Source organism: Balaenoptera ricei, chromosome 3 (genome assembly GCF_028023285.1).
Source record: "Balaenoptera ricei isolate mBalRic1 chromosome 3, mBalRic1.hap2, whole genome shotgun sequence".
NCBI lineage: Eukaryota > Metazoa > Chordata > Mammalia > Artiodactyla > Balaenopteridae > Balaenoptera > Balaenoptera ricei.
In genome coordinates, this window is record NC_082641.1 from 113,604,756 (window position 1) to 113,626,423 (window position 21,668).

Consider the following 21,668-nt stretch of genomic DNA (forward strand, 5'->3'; position numbering starts at 1 on the left):
GCAGGCTCTGCCTACCCTAATCTTCCAAGCTTATCGGATCCTTTCTTTCCCAGGCCAGAAATGCCAAGTGGATGGATGTTTGTTGAAATGAGTATCTGTGTAACAGGACACACTGCTGACAGAGGAGGCCTCTCCCTACTATACTTACAAGAGATGGGGGCAGGGATGGAGTGCAGACAGTGACTAGCACCAAAGGGCTATGCAACACCTGACCTGAGTTATAGATTAGAAATCAAACAAGCTGAAATTTGGGATGAGGATGATCACTTTACTAGCCAAAACCAGATAGCAAGATGTATTTTTAACAACCATCCCTTTTCCCTGGGGTTTTACTACAGGATGCAGTCAGGCACAAGGGCTAGGACTCATCCAGTCTGTAAAGTAGCCATAAGGGTCCCCTGGGTGAACCCTGTTCGTTCCCCAGGTCAGGAGCTGGCCCTGTAAACTTCCCCATGGTTAGCGAAGTACCCACAGGCAGTTTCAGACTGGAGTGCCTGCTGTGAGCGATGCCAGGTGCCTGCTAGAAGAGCGGGGAGGTCCTGGTCACTGACAAGAAACAGGAGAGGGAAGACCGAGGTCTGAAACACAGGGCATGGGGAGGGACAGGGCATGGGGAGGGACAGGGCATGGGGAAATGGAAAAGGAGTAGGGGGTTAAGAATATACAAATCTGGATATCTTCATCATTTTGTAGATTAGAGCCAAAGAAGACAGAAAAAAAAAATTCTAGCCACGGCCTTATCCTATGAGAGGTGGAAATACAATACTACAACAGTAGGTTTTTAAACAGACCAGAGCTGGGGTATCTAAATCAGCAGAACTCTCACGGTGGTCCCCTGGTGGGGGGGGGGGGGCGGTCTACACTTATTACGAAGTGTCAACATTCAGTCTTGAGAGCTGGCAGCCAGGGCTTCCCATCCTCCTTACTGTCGAGAAATCCTCTGAGAACAGATTTGATTTTTGCAAACAGGCTTACATCCTAGGAGGCAGGTTGGCAGAATAAGCTGTGTGATCAGGCTATGTAACAGGGTTTCTGGACCAGAAAAAGATGTCATCAGACATCTTTTTGGATTTGATGACCAGGAACCAGGCCTGTTCTCTCAGGCGTTGGGTGAGTGACTCCAAAGGCACTTCCCTCCAGGGTAAGTCCCACGGGCAGGGACTTTTCTCTGGCATCTCAGGGACTAGCACAGCCCTGAAGAGTGGTGGGCCCTCCCTGAGTCAGTGCATGAGTGGCTCAGCTTAGCAGAATAACTGCACAGCTTCCCCAAGTCATAGCCTCCCTGTGTGAATGCTGAAGCACCTTCTAATATGTTGAGCCCTGTATGGAGGAGGCAGACCTAGGTCTCCTTATCTATCAGCCAAGTTCTGCACCTCAATGCCATGAGCCAGACCAAAATGCATCCTTCGTGGTGGCCTTCAGCTTTGTTTCTTCAGTTGGCACTCTTCATTTCTCATGGACCATTTCTCATGGGCCTAACCCATAAGTGTCCCCACACGGTATGGTGCAAGGTGTTTACAGGTGTTCCTTGAAAGGCTTTCTGATAAAAGTTTGGGAACCACTACATATCACAGTTCCCTCCCTTGGGGATTCATGGGACACCAGTATAATAAAGGCTCTGAAAAGTCCTGCAGTAAAGAGAGCGGTTTCTCAGTGGTTCCCAAACTAAAACCAGTTCCTTTACTCAGGAACTCAACAAAGGTATTCACATATCCATCTCAAAAGAGGGAATGTGAATCTAGCCATCTCCTGATTTCACCCATAGAGCCTTATGTTCCGGTGGACTACCTCTTAAATTTCACGAAACACCTCGGTTCTGCTGAACACAGTCTGAGCAATGCTGACCCAGAGTGCTTTGCATCCATCGAATCATAGCACGGTTGCTTTTTGCTCTTCCACACACTTCTCATTCCCCCTGCTACCCCCACTGTAGGACTCCAGTGCTTTTAACTTGTCCCTTAGACCTGCCCTATTCCCCTACTGGTCTGTGGGCTTGTGTGTCCCCAACATCAATGGAAGTTCCACTAGGGCAAAAGCCATGTCACGTGTTCCTTATTTCATGTCTCCTACACCTTCCAGCACTGAGCAGTGCTGTGCTGAGCAGAGGGAAGGAACTCCAAAGATGCTTTCTGAGCTGAACTAAATTCAAGTTCCCTTTAAATATCATTTAAGAAAAAAGTACCACAGTAATATGGGGACAAAGATGATGCCTCAAAGAAACTACCTCAGTTTCCCCATGATAATACTTATTTTTATCCATCATTTATTGAGTGTTTGGTAGAAATGCTGGCTAAAGTCATAAGATGCAATATCAATCTTCAAAGCAACCCCAAGAGGTGGGGCTACTATCATCACCTAGGCTGGAAGGTCAAGGGCCAACGGGTGGAGAATGGACTGTCCTGGGGCACTGGGAAGACCAGCAAACAGCATCACATTCCTCAGGAGGAGCTCTGGGAAGAGTCAGAAGGGCTGCCAGGCACATAGAGGTGTGCAGAAGGAGCTGTCTGGTCGCCAGACTCAAGCTTGTTCCAGATGTTGCCTTTTCCTTTTAAGTTTGGCAGATGATTGGGCTCTGCACCCAAGAAGAGAAACAGACGCCAGCTTCAAGTTTCACAGCAAGACGCAAGGCCACATCCTCCTCCCACATCCACCCCAGCCTTGAACAGACCCTAAGGAGGAGTACTTACCCACGAAGTACTCCATGAGTGAGCATGGTCCCTCACCCCCGAAGACACGCTCTTCACAGGAGATCATCTATCTGGGCCCTGACGGCCCCTGGCCTGCCAGGGGGCTGCCTGTCCAGATGCTCTAATGCTGATGTGGCCTCAGCTCCGGCCTAACACAGGCCCAGGGCTGGGCGTGCTCAGCTCCTAGCTAACCAGAAAACCCTTCAAGGTTTTCATGAGTGTGCCACGAGCTCAGGACAGAAGTGGCCTTCAATACCAGACAGAAGAGCTTGGTTAACAGGGCACCTTGGTGTTGAGGGTGCTTCAGGCTTGAGGAGGGGTCAAATGGCAGCTTGAAATAAACCAGAGCGAGTAGGTCTGAAACAGCCAAGATGTTCTACAGGTGCCTGATGAAAGGACACCACGCATGAGTGGGCAGTGACAGCCCCCATCGCCATCCCTAAAGGAAGTGGGCAACCCTCAGTCACCTCAGCAGCCAGAGCAGGATTACTGGGGACTCCTCCCTCTGCTTTTACGCTACCAGTTAGCATTTGGGCACCTACACTGTGCAGGCACAGAAAAGCACTTCACGTGCATCCTCTCATTTCCACCTCATAATAACTCTATGACACAGTTGCTGTAACCCCCATTTCACAGATAATAAAACTGCAGCTTGGGGATGTGAGTGACCTGCCTAAGACCACAGTGAAGAAACGGCAGCTCTGACACCAAGGTCCACACTCTTAACCACCTGGCTCTGCTGCCTCTACCTGATTCTACTGAACATCGTGGCACCCCGAGTGGTGCCCCTGGCTGGCCACCAAGGAGATGTCAGCTCCCTGCTCCAGAGCTACCTGTTCCTAGGTGGGCCCTGCAGCTAGCTCAGCAACTCGTGAGCATCCAGACCCCTCCTCATCTCTCCACCGGGGCCTTCTCACAGGAGGAGGCCTGGCCCAGCCATTTCAAAAGAGCATTGTGTGGCACCCCATCACCATGCCTGCAATTGTGTACGCCACCTGTAAGAGAAGAAAACAATCCCTCCATAGGGCCCTTCAGGTGACAACTAGACAAGCAGGGCAGCTCTGGTCAACTGGTTAACAAGCATCCTCCAGGAAACGTTTTCTGAAACCTACTCCCAGCACATGCGGTCCTACATCATCATTGCCTTTTTCTTGCCTGTACCTGCCTCTGGACAAAGCTCTTTGGGCTGGGGGGAGGTCTTGTTCTGGCTTATATCTCAGCACCGGACACACCGTAGCTCTCAATGAGGACCTGCGGAATGGGTGGTACTTCCTTCAGATGCCTTGTGCTGGAGCATGATGTCTGGGCCACATCCTTGACTCGGCCCTAAGCTGCATGAGTGCTGCTCTCCTGGCTTCTCCCAGCTCTGGGAAGAGGCTGGCACCCAGTAGGTGCGTTGTGCACAGGTGAGTGGGTGGCAGGGCCCCTTTCCCAGCCCTCGCAGGGCTGGTCGACACCGTCTCCTTCTCCAGGTCTCAGCTGATGTCTCCTCCTCAACGAAGCCTTCCTGGGCCACATCACCACCTGGGTCCCTTTGTCCTGTTTACAGCCTCCACAGCACTCAGCACAGTCAGTAACCATCTGGGTTGGTTGGTTCTTTCTCCCAGACTAGACTGTGAGAGCTCCACGGAGCAGAGACCATTTCTTCCCCAATCATTCCTGTGCACTCGTACAGAGCCTAGCATGGTGCCAGGCACACAGCAGGTGCTCAGTGAGTATGTGGAATGGGTGGGAAAGGGTCTTCAGTGAAACAAAAGAAAAGAGCAGAAAGCGAGCTGGTCCACCTTTACTTCTCTCTCAGGGACCAAAACCAAAGTTCTGAGCAGGCAGATGCCCGGGACTTCCCAATACCCACGTGCTCCCACATCCCAGCCCGAGGGGCTCAGGGCAGATCACCGCCTGAGAGCAGTGAGGGTGGGTGTGCAGCACTGTCCTGATGGGTGGGATGGAGCAACGTTTCACTGGACGTGGCCCCAGAACTCAGCTCCTGTCCCATCAGGCAACCGGACACAAGTGACCACCAACAGTGATGGAGTACAGTGCTCAGGACGTCCCTCAAGGCCCCACCACACAGACCAGGCACCCGGTCGGGGGCAGGCACTGGGCAACAGTCACGTCAATGACTCAGCACTGCGTGTAGGCAGAGGAAGTGGCTCAGATTCAGCTAATAGCTCTGCTGGAAGGACATGGTAAAATTTAAAAATATATATTACTCTTTAATATACAGGGGTTAACATGGCTAACGCCAGAGCAAGGATTTGCCTTGAGCGACTTGGCCAGCTCTAGGGCTGGGCTGCCCTGATCATTCCCACCCCTCTTTGGGACCACTACTGCACCTATGACAGCCAGAGACAGGCACAGTTGGTGGGGAGGGTGCAGGGTCAAGGTGCCTGGACCCCATGAGAACGGACCTGCTGACCTGGCCTTCATGAGCACTGCACTCAGTTTCAGAGCCAGCCAGGCATAGACAAGGAAGACGTACAGATTTTCTGTGTGGCACAGACAGTAGTTGCCTCAGACATGATGGAGAAGTGGTATCCCCCCACCAACGCCCTGCTAACTGAAAAGAGGAAGCTTGACAGAAGAAATGAAACTGCTATTGTACTTGACCTAACGAATGTGTCTGTGAACACCCCAGTGTCACTCCAGTGCCAGGAGCATCGTAGCATTCGGGAACCAGGAAACACCAGCTGGCTGGGTTTGCACATCATGTCAGCTTACCATTATACTCAAACAAAGCCCCTCTCATAGCAGCCTGGAGTTGGTGAAGCAGGGACTGCTGTCTCCATTTGATTTGTAAGGAAATTGGGGTCCAGAGAGGTTAAGTGACTCTCTCTGGGTCACAAAGCATGTAAACTGCCGGGCCAGACCTTAAAAATGTTCTCTGAGTCCTATCTAGTGACTTCTCCCCTGGTCTCCCTGGCTGACTGCCAGTGTTATACATGGTTTTCCTGGATGTGACACATAAATTCTGGGCCTCTGTTTCCTCATCTGCATAGTGAGAAGAATGAGGCCTACTTCATGCTACCAGCCATGCCACCTATGAGTCTCTGACAAGCAGAAGGTCCAAGTTCCAAATATGTGCAAAGGCCTCACAACTATAACCCCAATTAATTTTTACGCCTAGACTCTTTTAACAGAACACAAAAAAACTCTATAACCCTCATGACTGTGTTCTCTGTGGGGGAAACCTTGGTCTTGTCTTATTGAGAGGCCTGGGATAGCAGGAAGTGACCCAGCTCTTCTACTGCCTGACCACTTCCCTTTGGAAGAGGCGCCTTGTCTTTTTGAGTCTCTCCTTTCTGGCTCTAGAGAGACAGCTGTCGCTGCCTGCCACCTACCCTGATGGTGTATGGAAGCAAAAAGTGGTAAAAGCATTACAAAAGGAGAGCAGGATGTGCATCCCTTCTCAAGCACTTCCTGGTTATATGTGACCCTAGGCAAATCTTTTTATGCCCAGAGGTTGGTCTTCTCATTACTAAAAATGGGGGGTGGTAACCCTGCCCAGCTGGCCTCCCACAGTTGCTGTGGAGCCACCAATAAGACCAATAACATTATATCTGGGAAAAGGACCAAGGACGCCCCTGAAGAGATGGCTGATTCCAAGACTAGGGCAGGAGAAGGTCAGGGGGAGATGAGACTATCTCATTATGTTGGAAAGCAAGGAAATGTACAGAAACTGATGGAGAGGGGGCAGAAGGACATAAAAACCAGCTTGAAGGTCAAATTTGAGACAATGTGACCGTCATAACGAGTAATGACATGATAGTGTATAACACACTAAATTTTAAAAATCCGTGAACCAACACTGATAGAACAAAAAATAAAAAGAAGGGAAGGGCAGAAGGAAAGCTTTTCTTAACAGAAGAATGCCGACTAACAAACGTAGGAAAAATAACAGAAATAGAAAAACCACTATTTTATAACCACCATAGTGATAACAGATCCAGGTAAGATCATCAAGGAATGCTAAAGCCAATGGGTGACAGATTGTGATCCAGGATGTGCAGAAATGCACAGATACCACCTTGATCGAATGACCAAAGCAAAGATCACTAATGACAGGACAAACCCACAGCAGGCGCCTTCTGACATGATGCCAGAGAAGGACTCAACATCGCTTATGGAATTCTCCTACCAAAACATTTAACCTAAATCCAAGCCTTAGGCCAACCCAGATTAAAGGACATTCTGCAAAACAACTGGACTGGGCTCTCCAGAAACGTCCAAGTGCACACACAAACACACACACACATACACAGGGTGGAGGGAGATAAAGCAAGTGGGGCAACATGTTAACAACTGTTGAATCTAGGTAAAAATGTTCACTGTACTGTTCTCGTAACTTTTCTGTAGGTTTGAAAAATTTCAAAATAAAAGAAATGAACAAGGTCCTACCAATCCTTGGAAAGCTGTGGTGTCTGCAGTGACTCGGGCACACTCACCTGTCAGGTACTCCAGGACGGCGGCCATGTACACGGGCGCGCCCACTCCGATCCTGTACTTGGGGTGGCCTTTCTTGATGTACCGCAGCATCCGGCCCACAGGGAAGATGACTCCTGCCTTGGCGGACCGGGAGGTTTTGGTGGACTTCTTCTTCCCACCCCGGCTGGACATGGCGGTGGTCCTGGAGATGGATCAGTAAACACACTGTGGAGGCAAGAGACACACGGGTCAGGATTACTGGAGACAGTGCATCTCCCCTTCCCCCATGCCTTCTGGCCCCTGGAAGAAATGGGTTGTGCCAGCAGATGCCACTGCCTGCAGCCGCTGAGCCCCACGAGCCCAGTTTCTGCATTCTGCCGGTGTGCTTCAGCCCTGGAAAAGAGAACGGCTTCGCTTTTCACATTTTATACCATGACATCAATTTTATCGGCCACTTCCATTTAAACGTTACGCTGACAATGACTGCTCTTAAGTGCCTCACCTTTACGCCACATGATGCAAAAGAAAATGGGATTTCTTGGCTACCATCTATACGCTTGTTTAATAATTGTTATTTCCATACACTTGAGACCTGGGCTGATAAATTTGCCGAAGCCTTCATAAAAGAAAAGAAAACTATGTCACCTGCCCCTAGAATGAAGATGTAAGGCATATACCTAGGTTCTCTGATGAAAGCAGCATCTCTACCTTAAGGTCCTTTACCTATGAGAGGCAAGAACAGCTCACAGGAGTTCAGTGGGCAGCCAGGTTGGAGTAAGAGGCCCTCTGAGCACTTCCAGACTGCTAGACAGGCCTGTCCTTAGAGAAGAGGGAGGAGAGTTCTTCCTTCCTTGGCCCTCACCCACCCCCATCCAAAATGCCCCCCAGTCCGAAGGATCCCCCCTCTTCAACACCTACTGTGGGGTCCTCTCTTTTTCACCCCGACTGTGCCTGGATCCAGGTCACCACTATCTTAACCAAATGATCACAAACATCTCCTGAAAAGGTCTTCTCACCACAGGCCACACTCTAATCTACCTGCCCTCCACTGGCTGGGCTATCTCCGGACACACAAATCTGAATACGCCATGGCCCAGGTTTTAAAGTTTTCCCTGCTGCCACAATTCCCAAGATAAAATCAGGGCCCTCGGCCTGTCACAAAACGCCCTAGAAATCTAGGCCTGGCACACCCATCTAGTTTTACCTGTGCTTCCTTAGGTCTAAACACAAACACAGGCAGTCCCCCCAAGTGCCCTCCTCCACAGTGGCTGTGCCCGTTAACCAGGACCTCCTTTATCCTTCAGGCTTTTCTGCCCTCTGCCAACCCCTCCCTGAGTGCTCCATCCTCTGGGCTCCTATGTGCTTCACACCACAGCACTGACGTGCACACGCCCCCGCCCCACCCCGCCATCTCTCCCATCACACTGCAAGGTCTCAGAGGGCTGCCCCCGACTGTATTCCTAGTGTAGCACCACACAGTAAGGTCACAAATGTTTACTAAGAGCATTCAAGTCATTCATGCATTCACTTCAGGAATTATGCTGGGGAATGGAGACAGCAGTGCATGAGACAGATGTGGTTCCTGTTCTCCCAGAGCTGGTGGTGAAGAGAAACAATAAATAACCCTACAGTCATTTAAATGGTAACTGTGAAAGGCCAGTGCAGGGTGCTGGGAGAGGGGCTATGCAGAGCCCTCAGCCTGTTCTGGGGCATCAGACAAGCCTTCCCTAGAAGTCACTGATGCTCAGACCACTGAATAAAATGGGCAGGTGTCTCATCTTCTCATAATCTGAGGTCAGGCTCCACGGTGTGTGGGCCCCTCCAGTTGCCACAGTCCATGTCTCTATGACCATGGAAGCCACAAAGTTAGGAGTTCTTGTTACTCTGACACCCGACCCTAACCCCAAGATCATCTCAGATCACCTGCCTGACAGAGAGATGGCCAAAACAGCAGAGAGCAGAATTCCTGGACACTCTGGGGCAGCTGTGCTGACTGGCTCACCAGAATTAAGGGGGCTCAAGGCCTCTGTGATAAGAACCCTGTATTTCACCCTGTCAAGGGGGGCACCAAGTCTTAATTGATCACCGAGTGCTAAAGAGAGTCCCAGAAGGGTCTGGTTTTTCTGAAACAATTAGTTGGCTCCATTTCTTCTGTAATGAGCTCTATTTGAAAACATTCCCTGCAAACAGGTGCCCATGCTCACTCTGAGCAGGAAATGGTATGTGCACACGTGTGTGCATGTGTGTTTGCAGGGAAAAGCTGTAACTGGGCTCCTAGCAGTCTTCTGCTTTAATGCAAATGTGTTTCACAGACCAACCCCATGCCTTTGGACTAAGAGCTTTTACATCTGAATGCTTCCCCCCTTCCAGAAGGAGAAGCCTGTTCTTCTTGGAGCACAGACTCCAGCTCTGTCTACAGGCAGACCTGTCTGGGTATGTTTGGGGCTGCCTTTGTGGGAATGGGACAATGTCCTGTCCCAGAGAGGAGCCACTACCATTGAGGGAACTGATGGGCCCTAGACACGCTTATTCTTCAAAAGTAATGCTCCTGGGGTTTCCCTCTGACTTGAGTCAAGAGTCTTAGTCGACATGCTGGTGACTCCCAGGTCCCTAAGCCGGCGCACACCTGGTTGCTGAGCTCCAGAGCTGTTCTGACTGCCTGCGGCAGGGCCCACTTGTTAAGTCCCACAGGCAGGTGAACTCCTCTGGGTTTCTCATCCCCAGCGGTGGCAAAACCATGCATCAAGCTGCCAGGCGGGAGTCACCCTGTCCCTATTTCTCTGCCCACCTCCGCAGCTCCCAGTCATTAGTAAGGTTCAACAGAGGCTTCCCTAACTTCTCAAGCCTCTTCCCTTCTCTTCGCCCTCCCTGCCTTGGTTCAGCTCCCACTACTTCTCACCTGTTCTCCCCAGCACCAGTCTCTCTCCATGGACACCAGAGGATCTCCGCCCACTTTGCTGGTTCCCCATCACCCTGAGCCAGCCACAAACAGCATCCTTCAACTACTTCTGCAGCACTGCTTCCTGCCACCCCTGCCTAGGCTGATGTCCCAGGCTGCCCCTGAATTCCTGACCTGTGAAGCCGTGTCCAGAATGTTTTTATATAGGCTGCTTCCCCTGCCTGAAACACCCTCTGTCCTCTTGCCAACCTGCTGAACTGACGCTCACATGACCCCTCTCCTCGGTCCTGACCATGGAATTGCTCACTGCTCTGTGTTCCCACAGCACATACCCCGGCACATATCTGTGTGCCTGTCTCTCCAACTCGACTCAACCTGGAGCTACTCCATGCCAGGTGCTGTAAGTCAACTCATCTGTAGCTCCCCAGGTCCCAGGAAAGATCTTAAACATCACTGCCACTCTGCTGATAGAAGAACATCTTCACATCTTATTTGGAGTCAGGCTCCTCTCTGATAGAGCAGCCCGAGTCTTCATCCCCTCCCCAAGGGGCCTGTCCTCAAGGGATTCTGTTCCTCACCCCTCCTCATGTTCTTCCTGCACTTCTAACTATAAATCCCCAAGCTGCAGCCACAGCTCTGAAAGAATTCTGACTGAGCCATGCAGCCTCATGACATCCAGTAACCTGTGGTGATTTTTAAAACATCATTTGGAAAATGATGTGCAATCTCCAGATCAACCAATCAACGAACATGCTGGGTCCATCCTGCTCTTCAGAGGTCTACGGGATGTGGGCAGCTATGGCCAGGCACCAACGTGGGGGGAGAGAGTGGCTGTGACAGAAGTGGCTGTTGAGCACTGTGGTTAATAACTCGAATTCCAAAGTCAGACTGACCTGATTCAAGTCACAGCCCTACCACTGAAAGCCTATGTGTCCTAGGTTAGCTGCTGTAACAAATAAGCGCCCCCCCCCCCAGCTTATTTCTCACTTGTGAAAAGTCCAAAGTGGCTTCCATGACTGGCTGGTGCTTCTCTGCAGGATGATTTGTGGATCCAGACTCCTCCCACCCTTCAATGCACAATTCAGGGTTACTACTGGAGGGAAAGGGCCATGGAGGACAACACATGGGGGCTTTCAGAGGCCAGGCCTGGAAGTGGGGCACATCACCCCTGTGATCCACTGACTAGAACGTGGTCACGTGGCCACAGCTAATTGCAAGAGAGATTGGGAAATGTCCTCCAGCTATGTGCTCCGAAGAAAAGAAGAAACAGCCAGTCTCTGTAACCTGACAGACCAACTTGAAAGCTGACCCTGAAACCAGGGTCTGAGTGACCAGTCAAAGCCTACTTTGACCCATGTCCTACGTCTAGCCTTTTCTGAGAGACGGACAGTCCTACATCATGGAGAAAGTGGCTTCTTCTGCATTCACCTTCTCTTCAGGGCACTGAGCTTGCCCACAGGAGAAACAGCAATAATACCTTATCGAACTAACAAAGCTGTGTCCTTCCTTCCTGGACTCGTCCACCAGGGGGGCACCCTGTTCAGCAAACCAGAAGCCCTCAGCCCTGTAGAGGGCCCCACAGGCTTTGAAGACAGTGATAGGTCTTCAGGCAATCCTGGCATCTGTTCGTTACTGAACATTAGCTTGGCTACTGAACATTAGCTTGGCGGTCTTTTTGACTGTTATCAGGCCAGGAAATGAAAATTCTGTGGTTGGTCCTGAAGGGATCTCTGTGGTCTTTATCTCTGCAACTCCTCCAACAATAAATCATTCACAATAGACATGAACCTTGTTTGCAGAAACCCAAAGTTCACACAGAGACACACTGGTGGAGGGGGCTGTAGAGGGAAGAGCCAGGCTCGAGTGAGAAGCAGGTCTTTGATGACAAGCCCCTCAGCGATCGAGATGAGACCGCTACAACGTGATCTGTCCTCAAAGCACAGGACAAATGAGAAGCCTGGCTGTGAGGATTCCATGAATAAGACGGACACAAAAACAAGGAGGAGGGGCAACAGAGTTCAGGAGGGCAAACGGCCATCCTACCACACCCTTCTATTCCTCACCAACAGGGCACCCTAACTGGTTCCTCAGTGCGCTGCAAACCACCTTCATTCCCACTTCTACCCTTCGGCACATGCCACTCGCTCAGTCTGGAACACTCTCTCCAGCCCTCAGTCTGGGGCAATCCTACCTAGTGGTCCCAACATGTCCTCTGGCGATGGAGACCCATTCCTGCAGTGGCTGTGCCGTGTGGCCCCCAGTCCCAGTCTAGTGTGGAGCAGCCCCACGCCCAGACTCTAGCTTTACACGCAAGGTCCCGCTGACCTCCGGCTCATCTCTCCCTATTTCCAGCAATGAGGGCTCCACCAGGCTGAATCACTCTGTTTCCTCAGTAGACACTCCTGCGGTGGCCCCTGAGCCCAGCGAAAAATCCCTTATAATGCACCTCAGCCACCATGGAAATATGTTCAATTGCTTTTCTCAGTCTTATATAAAGTGCTTTGCAAGTGCAGTTTCCAGCCCCTCCCTCCAACATGATTGCCACTCCGGATCCAATTTATATAAACATTCTAAAGCCACCTATCCCACTCTTAGCACTTGTTACACTGTATCACCACTGCCTATTTCCTTGTCTGTCTTGATGGGATGGACCAGGCTGCTCTGTTCACCACTGTATCTCTAAGAACCTACCACCCTGCCTCGTTCCTGAGAGGCCCTCAAATGCTGGCTGGGTTGGGACTGATTAGTTACAGTGGATGGGGTTCTCCTGACAAAAATGAGGGCAGCATTTCCAAAGGCCACAGGACTCAGAGATGTGGTAAGTGAGACACCAGTCCGGGACCTTCTTTGGGACCATTCGTGTGGAAGCCCAGACCCTCAAAATTCAGGGAGCTTGTGGAGCTACCTTGGGGATTCCCAAGAGGGGAACACTGCAATTTCCCTGATGGCTGAGGCTGGAGCCTGCAGAGGCCTTCTGACTCCCTGACCATTCTATGGCTCCAGCAATCTCTCTTCTTGCCGTAAGACGGGCGCAGTAACACAGACCAGAGGAAAGTACTGACCTTCCTCATATCTATAAGACGCTGACCTCTGTAAAAGATGCAGCATAGAAAACTCTTAAATAATCAGGACACTCACAAAACCACTGGAATGGTCAATGGTGAAGTCTTTTATTATCTAAGCAATGAATGTGTGCATATTGATCTTGAGCAAAATATTGATTAGAACTGCTGGGGGGCTGCGAGTAAGACAGCCCTATCTCCAGCACCCAAGGATGGAGGAATCTGAGCTATCAGCGCTCAAGTCGCTGTTACAGAGCGAGGACTGCCCCATCCATTCCCTGCAGCTGGATAAACGCCCACGTGTCCACATGCATTTGTCACCTTCCCATCAACTCCAATCACGAAGGCAAACCCGAGACACTTAATTCTGAAGCGCAGGACACTAATCCTGTTTACTGCATTCTCTTCCGTTTACTCCTATCGTACCAAATGATTAACGGTGTCGTTGCTGTCATGTCCCCAGAGGCATGCGGATATACTACACAACTATCACTCACAGAGCAGGGGTTCACAAGCTGCACTCTGATTGGCTCAGAACAGAGACTTGGTCTGGTACTCTGGCCAATCAGGAAAAACATCTCTCTCCATTCATAAAACACTACACCATAAAATGAGGCGGATGATTAAAGAACTTACAGTCCACCCTCAGTGAACCAAGGGACTGCAAACAAGGAGAGAAGGATAAATTGAGACAGTAAGTAAACCCTAAACCACACATTTTGTTCCAGCAGATACTACTCTCCTCATGTGTTAGGTTTTTAATGGCGGGAAAAAAACAAAAGCTGAACACAAGTGTTACTCACTACAAGCAGGAACAGTTAGCAGGAAGCTAGGCTGGGATTAAAATTTCACCTCTGCAAACCCACTTCGTGGTGTGCTTCCTGAGCGACACTAAAGGAACCAGCACTATTCTTCAACAACAGTAAGGCACTGTCTGCCTGCTTCATAAGGACATTTTCCTTCAAACCTCCTCTCCCTTTTAAAGGTTGTGCGAAACTCAGAGAGAATCACTCCAATGGAAGGCCATCAGAGGAAAATGTGAGCTTCAGTAGGGCAAGACCCTGGGGAGGCTTGGCATCTAGAGGCTACTCAATATTTGCTGAACTGATGAAGCATTCCCAATAAAGGACATCTGACCACATCTTCCTCCTACTCAAGCCTTCCTCCTACTCAGAGCTTGTTACTGCTCTTAGGAAGAAGTTTAAATCCTTCAGTGTGTTTCTGATCAGGATCCTCTGTGATTTGGTCTGTTTGGCCCCCTGGCTTCACCTGACTCCCCTCTAGAATCCAGCCATCCTGAGCCTCTGGTAGTTCCCCCATGTGACCTGTTCTCATTGTTCTCAGACTCTGCACATGTGGGGCAGGTCTCAAACACTTGTCCCCACCTGCCCTCCTTTGCCCAGCCAACTCTTACTTGGCCTTTCCGTGCCTGGTAAGGGCTTGCTCCTGAATAGGTTACCGTCTGGGAGCTGCTATGGGATCTACTGTGGCCTCCTGTACTGATCCTGCAATGGCTGCCTGCCTGCCCTCTCCTCCTCATATCAGCTTCCCAAGGATAAGAACTGGGCATTTCTTTTTTTTTTTTTTCTTTACTAGATTACCAGTTTATTATAAAAGGATATGACTTGGAACAGCCTGATGGAAGAGATACATAGGGCAAGGTCTGGGGAAGGGCATGGAGCTTCCATGCCCTCTCCAAGTGTGCCACTCTCTCCAAATCTCCATTTGTTCACCAACCTAGATGCTCTCTGAACCCTGTCCTTTGGGGGTTTTATGGAAGCTTCATTACATAGGAGGCACGACTGACCAAATTACTGGCCACTGGTGATTGATTCAACCTCCAGCCCCCTCCCCTCCTGGGAGGTGGAGGGACATGGCAAGACTGGACATTTCTTGATCAGGTTCTGTCCCTAGTGCCTGACCCTCAAGAAAATGATTCTCAAGAAATATTTACTGAAAGCTGCAAGACACTGATCTGGAAGGCTTGATCCAAGTTAACAAGCTTTACAACTCTTTGGAATGAAGAGCTGACCCACTTGGGCTCACTCGTAAGAGCTGGGGTGGGGCCCAATGTATTTCTAAACTTACAGAACTCGGGAAGGACCCATAAGCCAGGTATGGGCCCCACTGAGCCCTGCCCCTTCCCAGTCCATGTGCCAAGAATGGGACTCTGAAAAAGCTGACATAAATCCAAAGGCACACTCAAATGAGAGCTAGAGGCTGCTGAAATTCTGATGAACACCACATATAGATTCTTGTTGGGTTTTGTCAGGTTGGGTTTTCAGTTTATGCTTCTGTTTATTTAAATAAAGCTCCTTTAAATGGCTTGGGGTGCCATTAACTCTGAAGCTATTAGAGGCAGGTCTGAGAATACATGTATGTAGTCCAAGTCTCTCTTGGAAGGAAGGGATGAGGGATCTTCCAGAGATCTGCTGTCTGGAGGACCAGAAGAAATGGCAGATTGAGACGTACCCCTCCCTGATCTTGACCCATTTGGCATAGACCAAGCTAGTGACTTATAGTTGTGTAAAGTGTAGAGTGTCGTGTGTGATGTTCCAGACAACTCTTAAAGTTTAATAAAATGTGAGCCATCCCTTCCTCATTCTAAAGGCCCTCCCTGCCTCAAACAATTTTCATATACTTTAACCCCTTCCCTCCTACTAAACGCCTTTATCTAGGGATCAGCATTAACAATGGTAAGAGATTAAAACAATAACAAAGTGGAAAGATTTCCCACTCTCCTCCTAAAACTAGAGTAAAGAAGAATTTAATGTCTTGAGGATTTAAAAAAAGAAAGAAAGAAAGAAAAATAGGTTAAAAACACATTTATCCTCATCGGGTAGCCTCTTGTGCAAGACTGAGATGCTACTGCCCAGCTTTGGTTAGTTGTGTACAAGGGGTATTAATTCCAGTTGCAGGCATGAGGTGTCCATTTCAGAGCTAATAACTCCTCTGAAAGACTAGTAACCGAAACGTGGCCTGGAGTACGCGGATTCCATCTAATTCACAACTAGAGTGTCCCACTCAAACCTAAAACTGTTCAAAATTCCCTGAGTCCCTAGAGCAGGAAGCCTTGTAACAAAGCACTTTCCCCCCTCTTTAATGATAAAAACTCAAGCCACAAGGGTAGAAGAGAGAAGCTAGCAGGAGTGCCCCTCTAATTGTCTATTCTTATATGCTGTTTATTGGATCATTAAAGTCTTACAAGGACTTCGTGGTAATTTTAATTATTGAATTTAAGGCTTGTCTCAGCTGTTTGTATCAATACATAAGTCTCTTACTTTCAAACTCAGGAATATTTTTCCCTAACATCTTGTCTAAAAGAACCTTCCAAGCAATCTACTGACAAGATCCTTGAGTGATCTGTGGTCCCTGCAGGAGTGGACGTGGGGCGCGCCATTCCGCACACCTGTTGTCAGGTGGCATGGCCAACAGCATCCTGCACACTCACCTCCTCACTCCACCCCACCCCCAGCGAGTCTCTTCCCTCCCGGCCTTCTCCACCCGAGGAACCTACAGCCTTCCGGAGTTACCTTAAAAAAAACTCCCAACCACAAAGCAAACAAAAGGCCGGTCAGAAGACGAGCGAAAGCAGCGGGGGTTCCCGTGGCCCCTCTCCAGGCAGTCCCTGGACAAACTCCTCCCCGCGCCTGCCTGGCTGCAGTCCCGCAAGTATCCCCCAACCCCCCACCCCACCCTCCCAGCAGATACCAGCCAGACGCCTACACCACGGCCACCTGGGGCTCGGGCCCCACTTATTGTGCCGCGGACGGCAACTCGCCGGCGGACGGGCGCCTCACCAAGTACAACTCCGCGCACAACAGCTCCCGGGCGTCCAGGCCCAGGCCGGCCGGCCAGCTCCCCGCCGCCTCCCCCGGCCTCGAGTCCAGCCCGCCCGCCCCGGGAAGGGTCGCCGGGGGACGGGCCAGGGCTGTCTCCTGCCCACAAAAGCGCCCAGGCGCAGGCAGGAGGACGCGGTTCTAAGAGAAGTTGGCTTCCGGGTTTGCTTTTTGAACAAAACCAGAGGGACTCCCGCGCGGCCGGGGCAGGGCCTGGGAGGGCGCCGTGCGCGCGCGAGGCCCCGGCGTGGGCCGCGCTGAGTCCGGCGGCCCGAGCGCGGCCGTGCGCCGCCCGGTACGCGCCAGGCCCGGAGGCTCCCAGGCACCCTCGGCCGGAAGAGCGAGGCGGCCGGACCCGGGCGGCGGGGACGGGGCGCGCGGCGAGGGGGCCCGCGCGGCACTTACGGGGCGGCTCGGCGGCGGCAGCGGCAGCAGCAGCAAGGTGTCTGGCCTGTGCCCTCTCGGCCGCTCGCGCCTTTTCTCTCCGCGCTCCTGGCTGGCCCGCCCGCCTCCTCGCTTCCCGCCCGCGCGCCCCGCGCTCGCCCCCTCCGCCCGGCTCCGCTGCTGAGTGAACTGGAACCAGTAGCCGCGGCCCCGGGATTCCCACAATGCACAGCGCGCCGCTCGTCACATCCCATCCCGTCCCCGCGCGTCCGGCCACCCCTCCCGCGCCACCCGGGCGCCCCGGCCTTGACCCCAAGCCCGCGGCTGCGCGCGCGGGATCCTCCGCGCTGTACCGCCTGGACGTCGGTGGGTCAGTCCCCTGGCCGCATCGCGGCCCTGGCTCTGGCCCTCAGCCCTCGGTCAGCCCGCCAGGACACTGAACGCTGGGTCCCGCCCGAGCCGGGGACTCGCCCTGAGTTAAGTCCTGGGAAAGGGTCGGGACCCCGGCAGAGGCGCTTCTCCAGCGCGCGTCCCAGCCTGTGCGTCTCGAGTGACACTTATTGAGCGCCTACTGAGGGGGGCTTTTGCTGCCCATCCCTAGAAACCTTCCCATTAACGCAGGGAGGGAGGCACGATTGCTGTTAGCAGCAAGCACTTTTCCCTCCCCAACCAATGCAAACCTCCCGCGCACCTCAGAACCTCCCGCTGTCTTTAGACACAAGCCCCCATCAAACCTGGTCTTCCCCGCGACCAGCTAATGCGCACCCCTGAGGTTCTTCATAGTGACCCCTAGAAGTCTGGATCTGCATTGTTGCATGGAAGGCGTTTACTTCGATTCAGCAAATGTTCACTCTTGGACCCAAGTTGAGATTTACTAAGACAAACAGTGATTCTTTATCATCACACACATTTTTTTTTTTTTTAAACTGCAGACAAGCAGAAAGAGGGGCCGATGCAAAACTTATCTTGTATTCCTAAATTGGTTTTTGGCCTGAAGGCGTTAGTGACCCATCCCAAGGACTAAATAGGGGCCTTCCCTCTCCTTCTCTCCTCTCCCTCCACCAAAGCCACCTCAGCACCCAGCTGTGGACCAACTTTAGATAACAATACATACCCTCCGCAGAGTTGTTCTGTGGCTGCTGGAGTTGGTGATGGGAGATTATGAGTCATTAAAGACCCCTCCCTTCCCTCAAGCTGCCCCTGTAGCAGCGGTGGTAACCCCCTCCCCTCACCATGATGCTTTACACTATACTTTAAAAGTGTGCAGGCCGTTATAATGAGAGGCCCGCGCGCCGCGATGAAGAGTGGCCCCCGCTTGCCACAACTAGAGAAAGCCCTCGCACAGAAACGAAGACCCAACACAGCCATAAATAAATAAATAAATAAATACTTTAAATAAATAAATAAATAAATTTTTTAAAAAGTGTGCAAAGCAGTGTCCAAAACATGCCATTCACACATCCATTAATTCAATTAACTACTGTGGTCATACTTTGTGCCATGCTCCAATTTGGGTGATGAAAATGAAGCAGTGAACAGAACATGCAAAAATCCCTGACCTCCTGAAGTTTGCAGTGTAGTAGGGAAAGAAAGGTTATAGGCAAAAGAGATGATGTGCCAGATGGTGTAAAGGCTATAGAGAAAAATAAAGCTGTAATAGGGAAGAAATTTTGTATCCTACTACAAGTTAATCACTAAAAGGGTGTTTCCTATAAGCTTAAATTATATATAATGGCCCATCTCTGCGAACCCTGCCTCCCAGGTAATGAGCATGAAACTAAAATACCTTTGGTTAGCTCACAGGAACCGTCCTGACCAGGCCAACCTGTGAATGACTGCAGGGAGGAAGAAATTAACACATCCCCTCCAGAGGCTGACCAGAACCAGCAAATGTTTGACTCTACTCCCTCCCCTTTTAGTATAAAAGAAGCCTGAAATCTAACTCAGGCAAGATGGTTCTTTGGGGCACAAGTCCACCATCTTCTTGGTTTGCTGGCTTTCTGAATAAAGTCATTATTCCTTGGCCCAACAACTCATCTCTTGATTTATTGGCCTGTCGTGCGGCAAGGAGTACAAGCTTGGGCTCAGTAACAAAGCAAGGAAGGGGGATAGGAGGTATGAGTTGGGGTGGGGTTTCAAACTTTAGAGAAGGCCTCCATGAGAAGGTGACATTTAAGCAAAGACGTGAATGAATTGAGGGAGCAAGCCAAGTGGATATCTGGGGGAAGAGTATTCCAAGCAGCAGGAACAGCAAACGCAAAGACCCTGAGGCAGAAGCGTCTCTGAAATCGTCAAGGTATAGTGAGTGTGTTCTTACCATAAAAAAAGATAATGTGTGACATCACAGAGGTGTTAACTAGTGCTAAGGTGGTAGTCACATGGCAATATATAAATATATCAAATCAACAGGTTGTACACCTTAAACTCACACAATGTTATATGTCAATAATATCTCAATTTTTAAGAAAGGAAGAGTGAGTGTGAGGCTAAAGTGGAATGAGTGAAGGGGAAAATTACAGGAGGTGAAACTGGAGAAATGATATTTCTTTGGGTCCAAAAACAAAGCATTAAGGATGTGTGAGGACTCCCCCAGGGAAGCTCCAGAGAGGTGCCTGGAAAGGGACAGAGATCACCCCCCACCTCAGTTGCTCTGTCCTTCCCTGCTCCTTAGGGAGGTCACTCAGTTCTGCAGGGGCCACCCACCAGGTGAGGCTTCTGTAGGCCACAGCAAGTCGGGAGGATGCCAGACTTCAATAATTCACTCAACAAATACTTGCTGAGCACCTGCTGTGGACCAGGCTCCTTCCAGGAGAAAAACCCTCTAGGTGCGTTGCCACACTGCCCAGGCTCTGGTCCGAAACATAAGCAGTACTCCTAGAAACCTTAACAAGAGAGAACAGCTGGGCTGTAGGGAAGGCCACGTCTGGAGAGGGGGAGATGCCTGCAGCCTGCTGGTGCCCTGGCTGTTTACAGACCTGAGGCTTCCTCTTCCCCAGGTCGTTAGTGATGGCTAAGACCAGACACAGAGCATGATTGTCTAAGAGATCCCAATCTGCAACCCTAGGGCGCCAAGAAGTAATTCACTCACCTCCACACCAGCTTTGGTTTCTAAGTTGATTTCCCTGGTGACATGGAAGTGGGTCATGCCTACAAGGCTATTTTTTCTTTCCATCTTATTGCACACTCACTATGTGTCAAATCACATGTATCCCATCATTTTCATTTCACATCAGCCCTAGCAGGCACACTATTCCTGGGACATTTCTATCCCCAGTTTACAGATGAAGACACTATAGATTCGGAAAGCTAAGAAATATGCTGGAGATCAAAGAGCAGGTAGGCTGGTGCTGGCGTTCAAATCCAAGTTCATCTGGGACCTGAGTTCTCATGGCTCAGTCCTGAAGAGAGCCCTTCTAGGGGCTTGGTTTCCTCTGCACCCAGCATCTATCCTCTGCATCCTCCCCCGCCATTCAGACTGGGTCTTTTTGTCCCCACTGAGTCATGCACTGTTGTCCTTGGGTTAGAGTCTATACCCCTCCAAGAGGCGGTCTTAGTGCCATCCCCCTCACACTCCCCCCGCCCCCCGCAGTGTGCCATTCTCATAGAACTCACTAGGAATATTGTCCCTGGGAGCAGTTCAAGATGCCCTCTCTCCACCTCTCTCCAAAAGGCTCCACCCCCCTTTCTCTTCCCCTCTAACTTGTGTGCCCTGTTCTTCCACCTCGGTGACATGCACTCTCCCCTAATCTGGCTCAGAGGGTTCCACCAGCTTTTTTTTCCCTCCAATTGCAAAATAAATGCATGCTCACTATGTAAAACTTGGAAAATAAAAATGCTCAAAAAAATCACCCTAAGTATACCACTGGGAGAGAACCACTGCTTCCCTTTCAGCCCTTGTATCCATATCTACTTAATATTAAATGTATTTGGGTTCCTATTGCATTTAGGGCTTGTCACCTGCTTTTTAAACTTAATGGTCCTTTATGAACATTTAACCAGGTATTCTACAACAGCAGTTCTCAAACTATTTGAATTCAAAATGCCTTTAGCTTCTTAAAATTACTGACTGCAAAGAGCTCTTGTTTATGTGGGTTATATCTGTCAATATTTGTTCTATCAGAAATTAAAACAGAAAGATCTTAAATATCAATTTATTCATTTTTTAAATGTTAATATGTAAACAAGTTACACATTAATATAAATAATGTATTTGTATGAAAAATAACTATATTCTCCAAACAAACAAAATTTAGTGAGAAGAGTGTCATTGCCTTGCAACTTTGCACATTTCTTTAATGCCTGGTTTAATAGAAGATAGCTAGATTCTCATGTCTCCTGTATTTGGTCGTTGCTATCTATTGTTTTAAGTATA

At 50.2% G+C, this 21,668-nt stretch overlaps 1 protein-coding gene across 4 annotated transcripts in view; it reads right to left on the bottom strand.

Moving 5' to 3' along the window:
- Window positions 1-17,486, bottom strand: part of LOC132362513 (core histone macro-H2A.1) — an 81,009-nt gene extending 63,523 nt beyond the window's left edge. For 3 of the 4 annotated variants that reach the window (XM_059917127.1, XM_059917128.1, XM_059917126.1), the window contains exons 1-2: window positions 17,318-17,486; window positions 7,133-7,337 (exon numbers count right to left, since the gene is read on the bottom strand). In XM_059917127.1, the coding sequence (XP_059773110.1) occupies window positions 7,133-7,304 (172 nt within the window). In that variant the 5' untranslated portion in view covers window positions 7,305-7,337; window positions 17,318-17,486. The remainder of the gene's footprint in view (window positions 1-7,132; window positions 7,338-17,317) is intronic. The other variant, XM_059917129.1, reaches the window with a different exon arrangement.
- Between the last annotated feature and the right edge of the window lie 4,182 nt (window positions 17,487-21,668).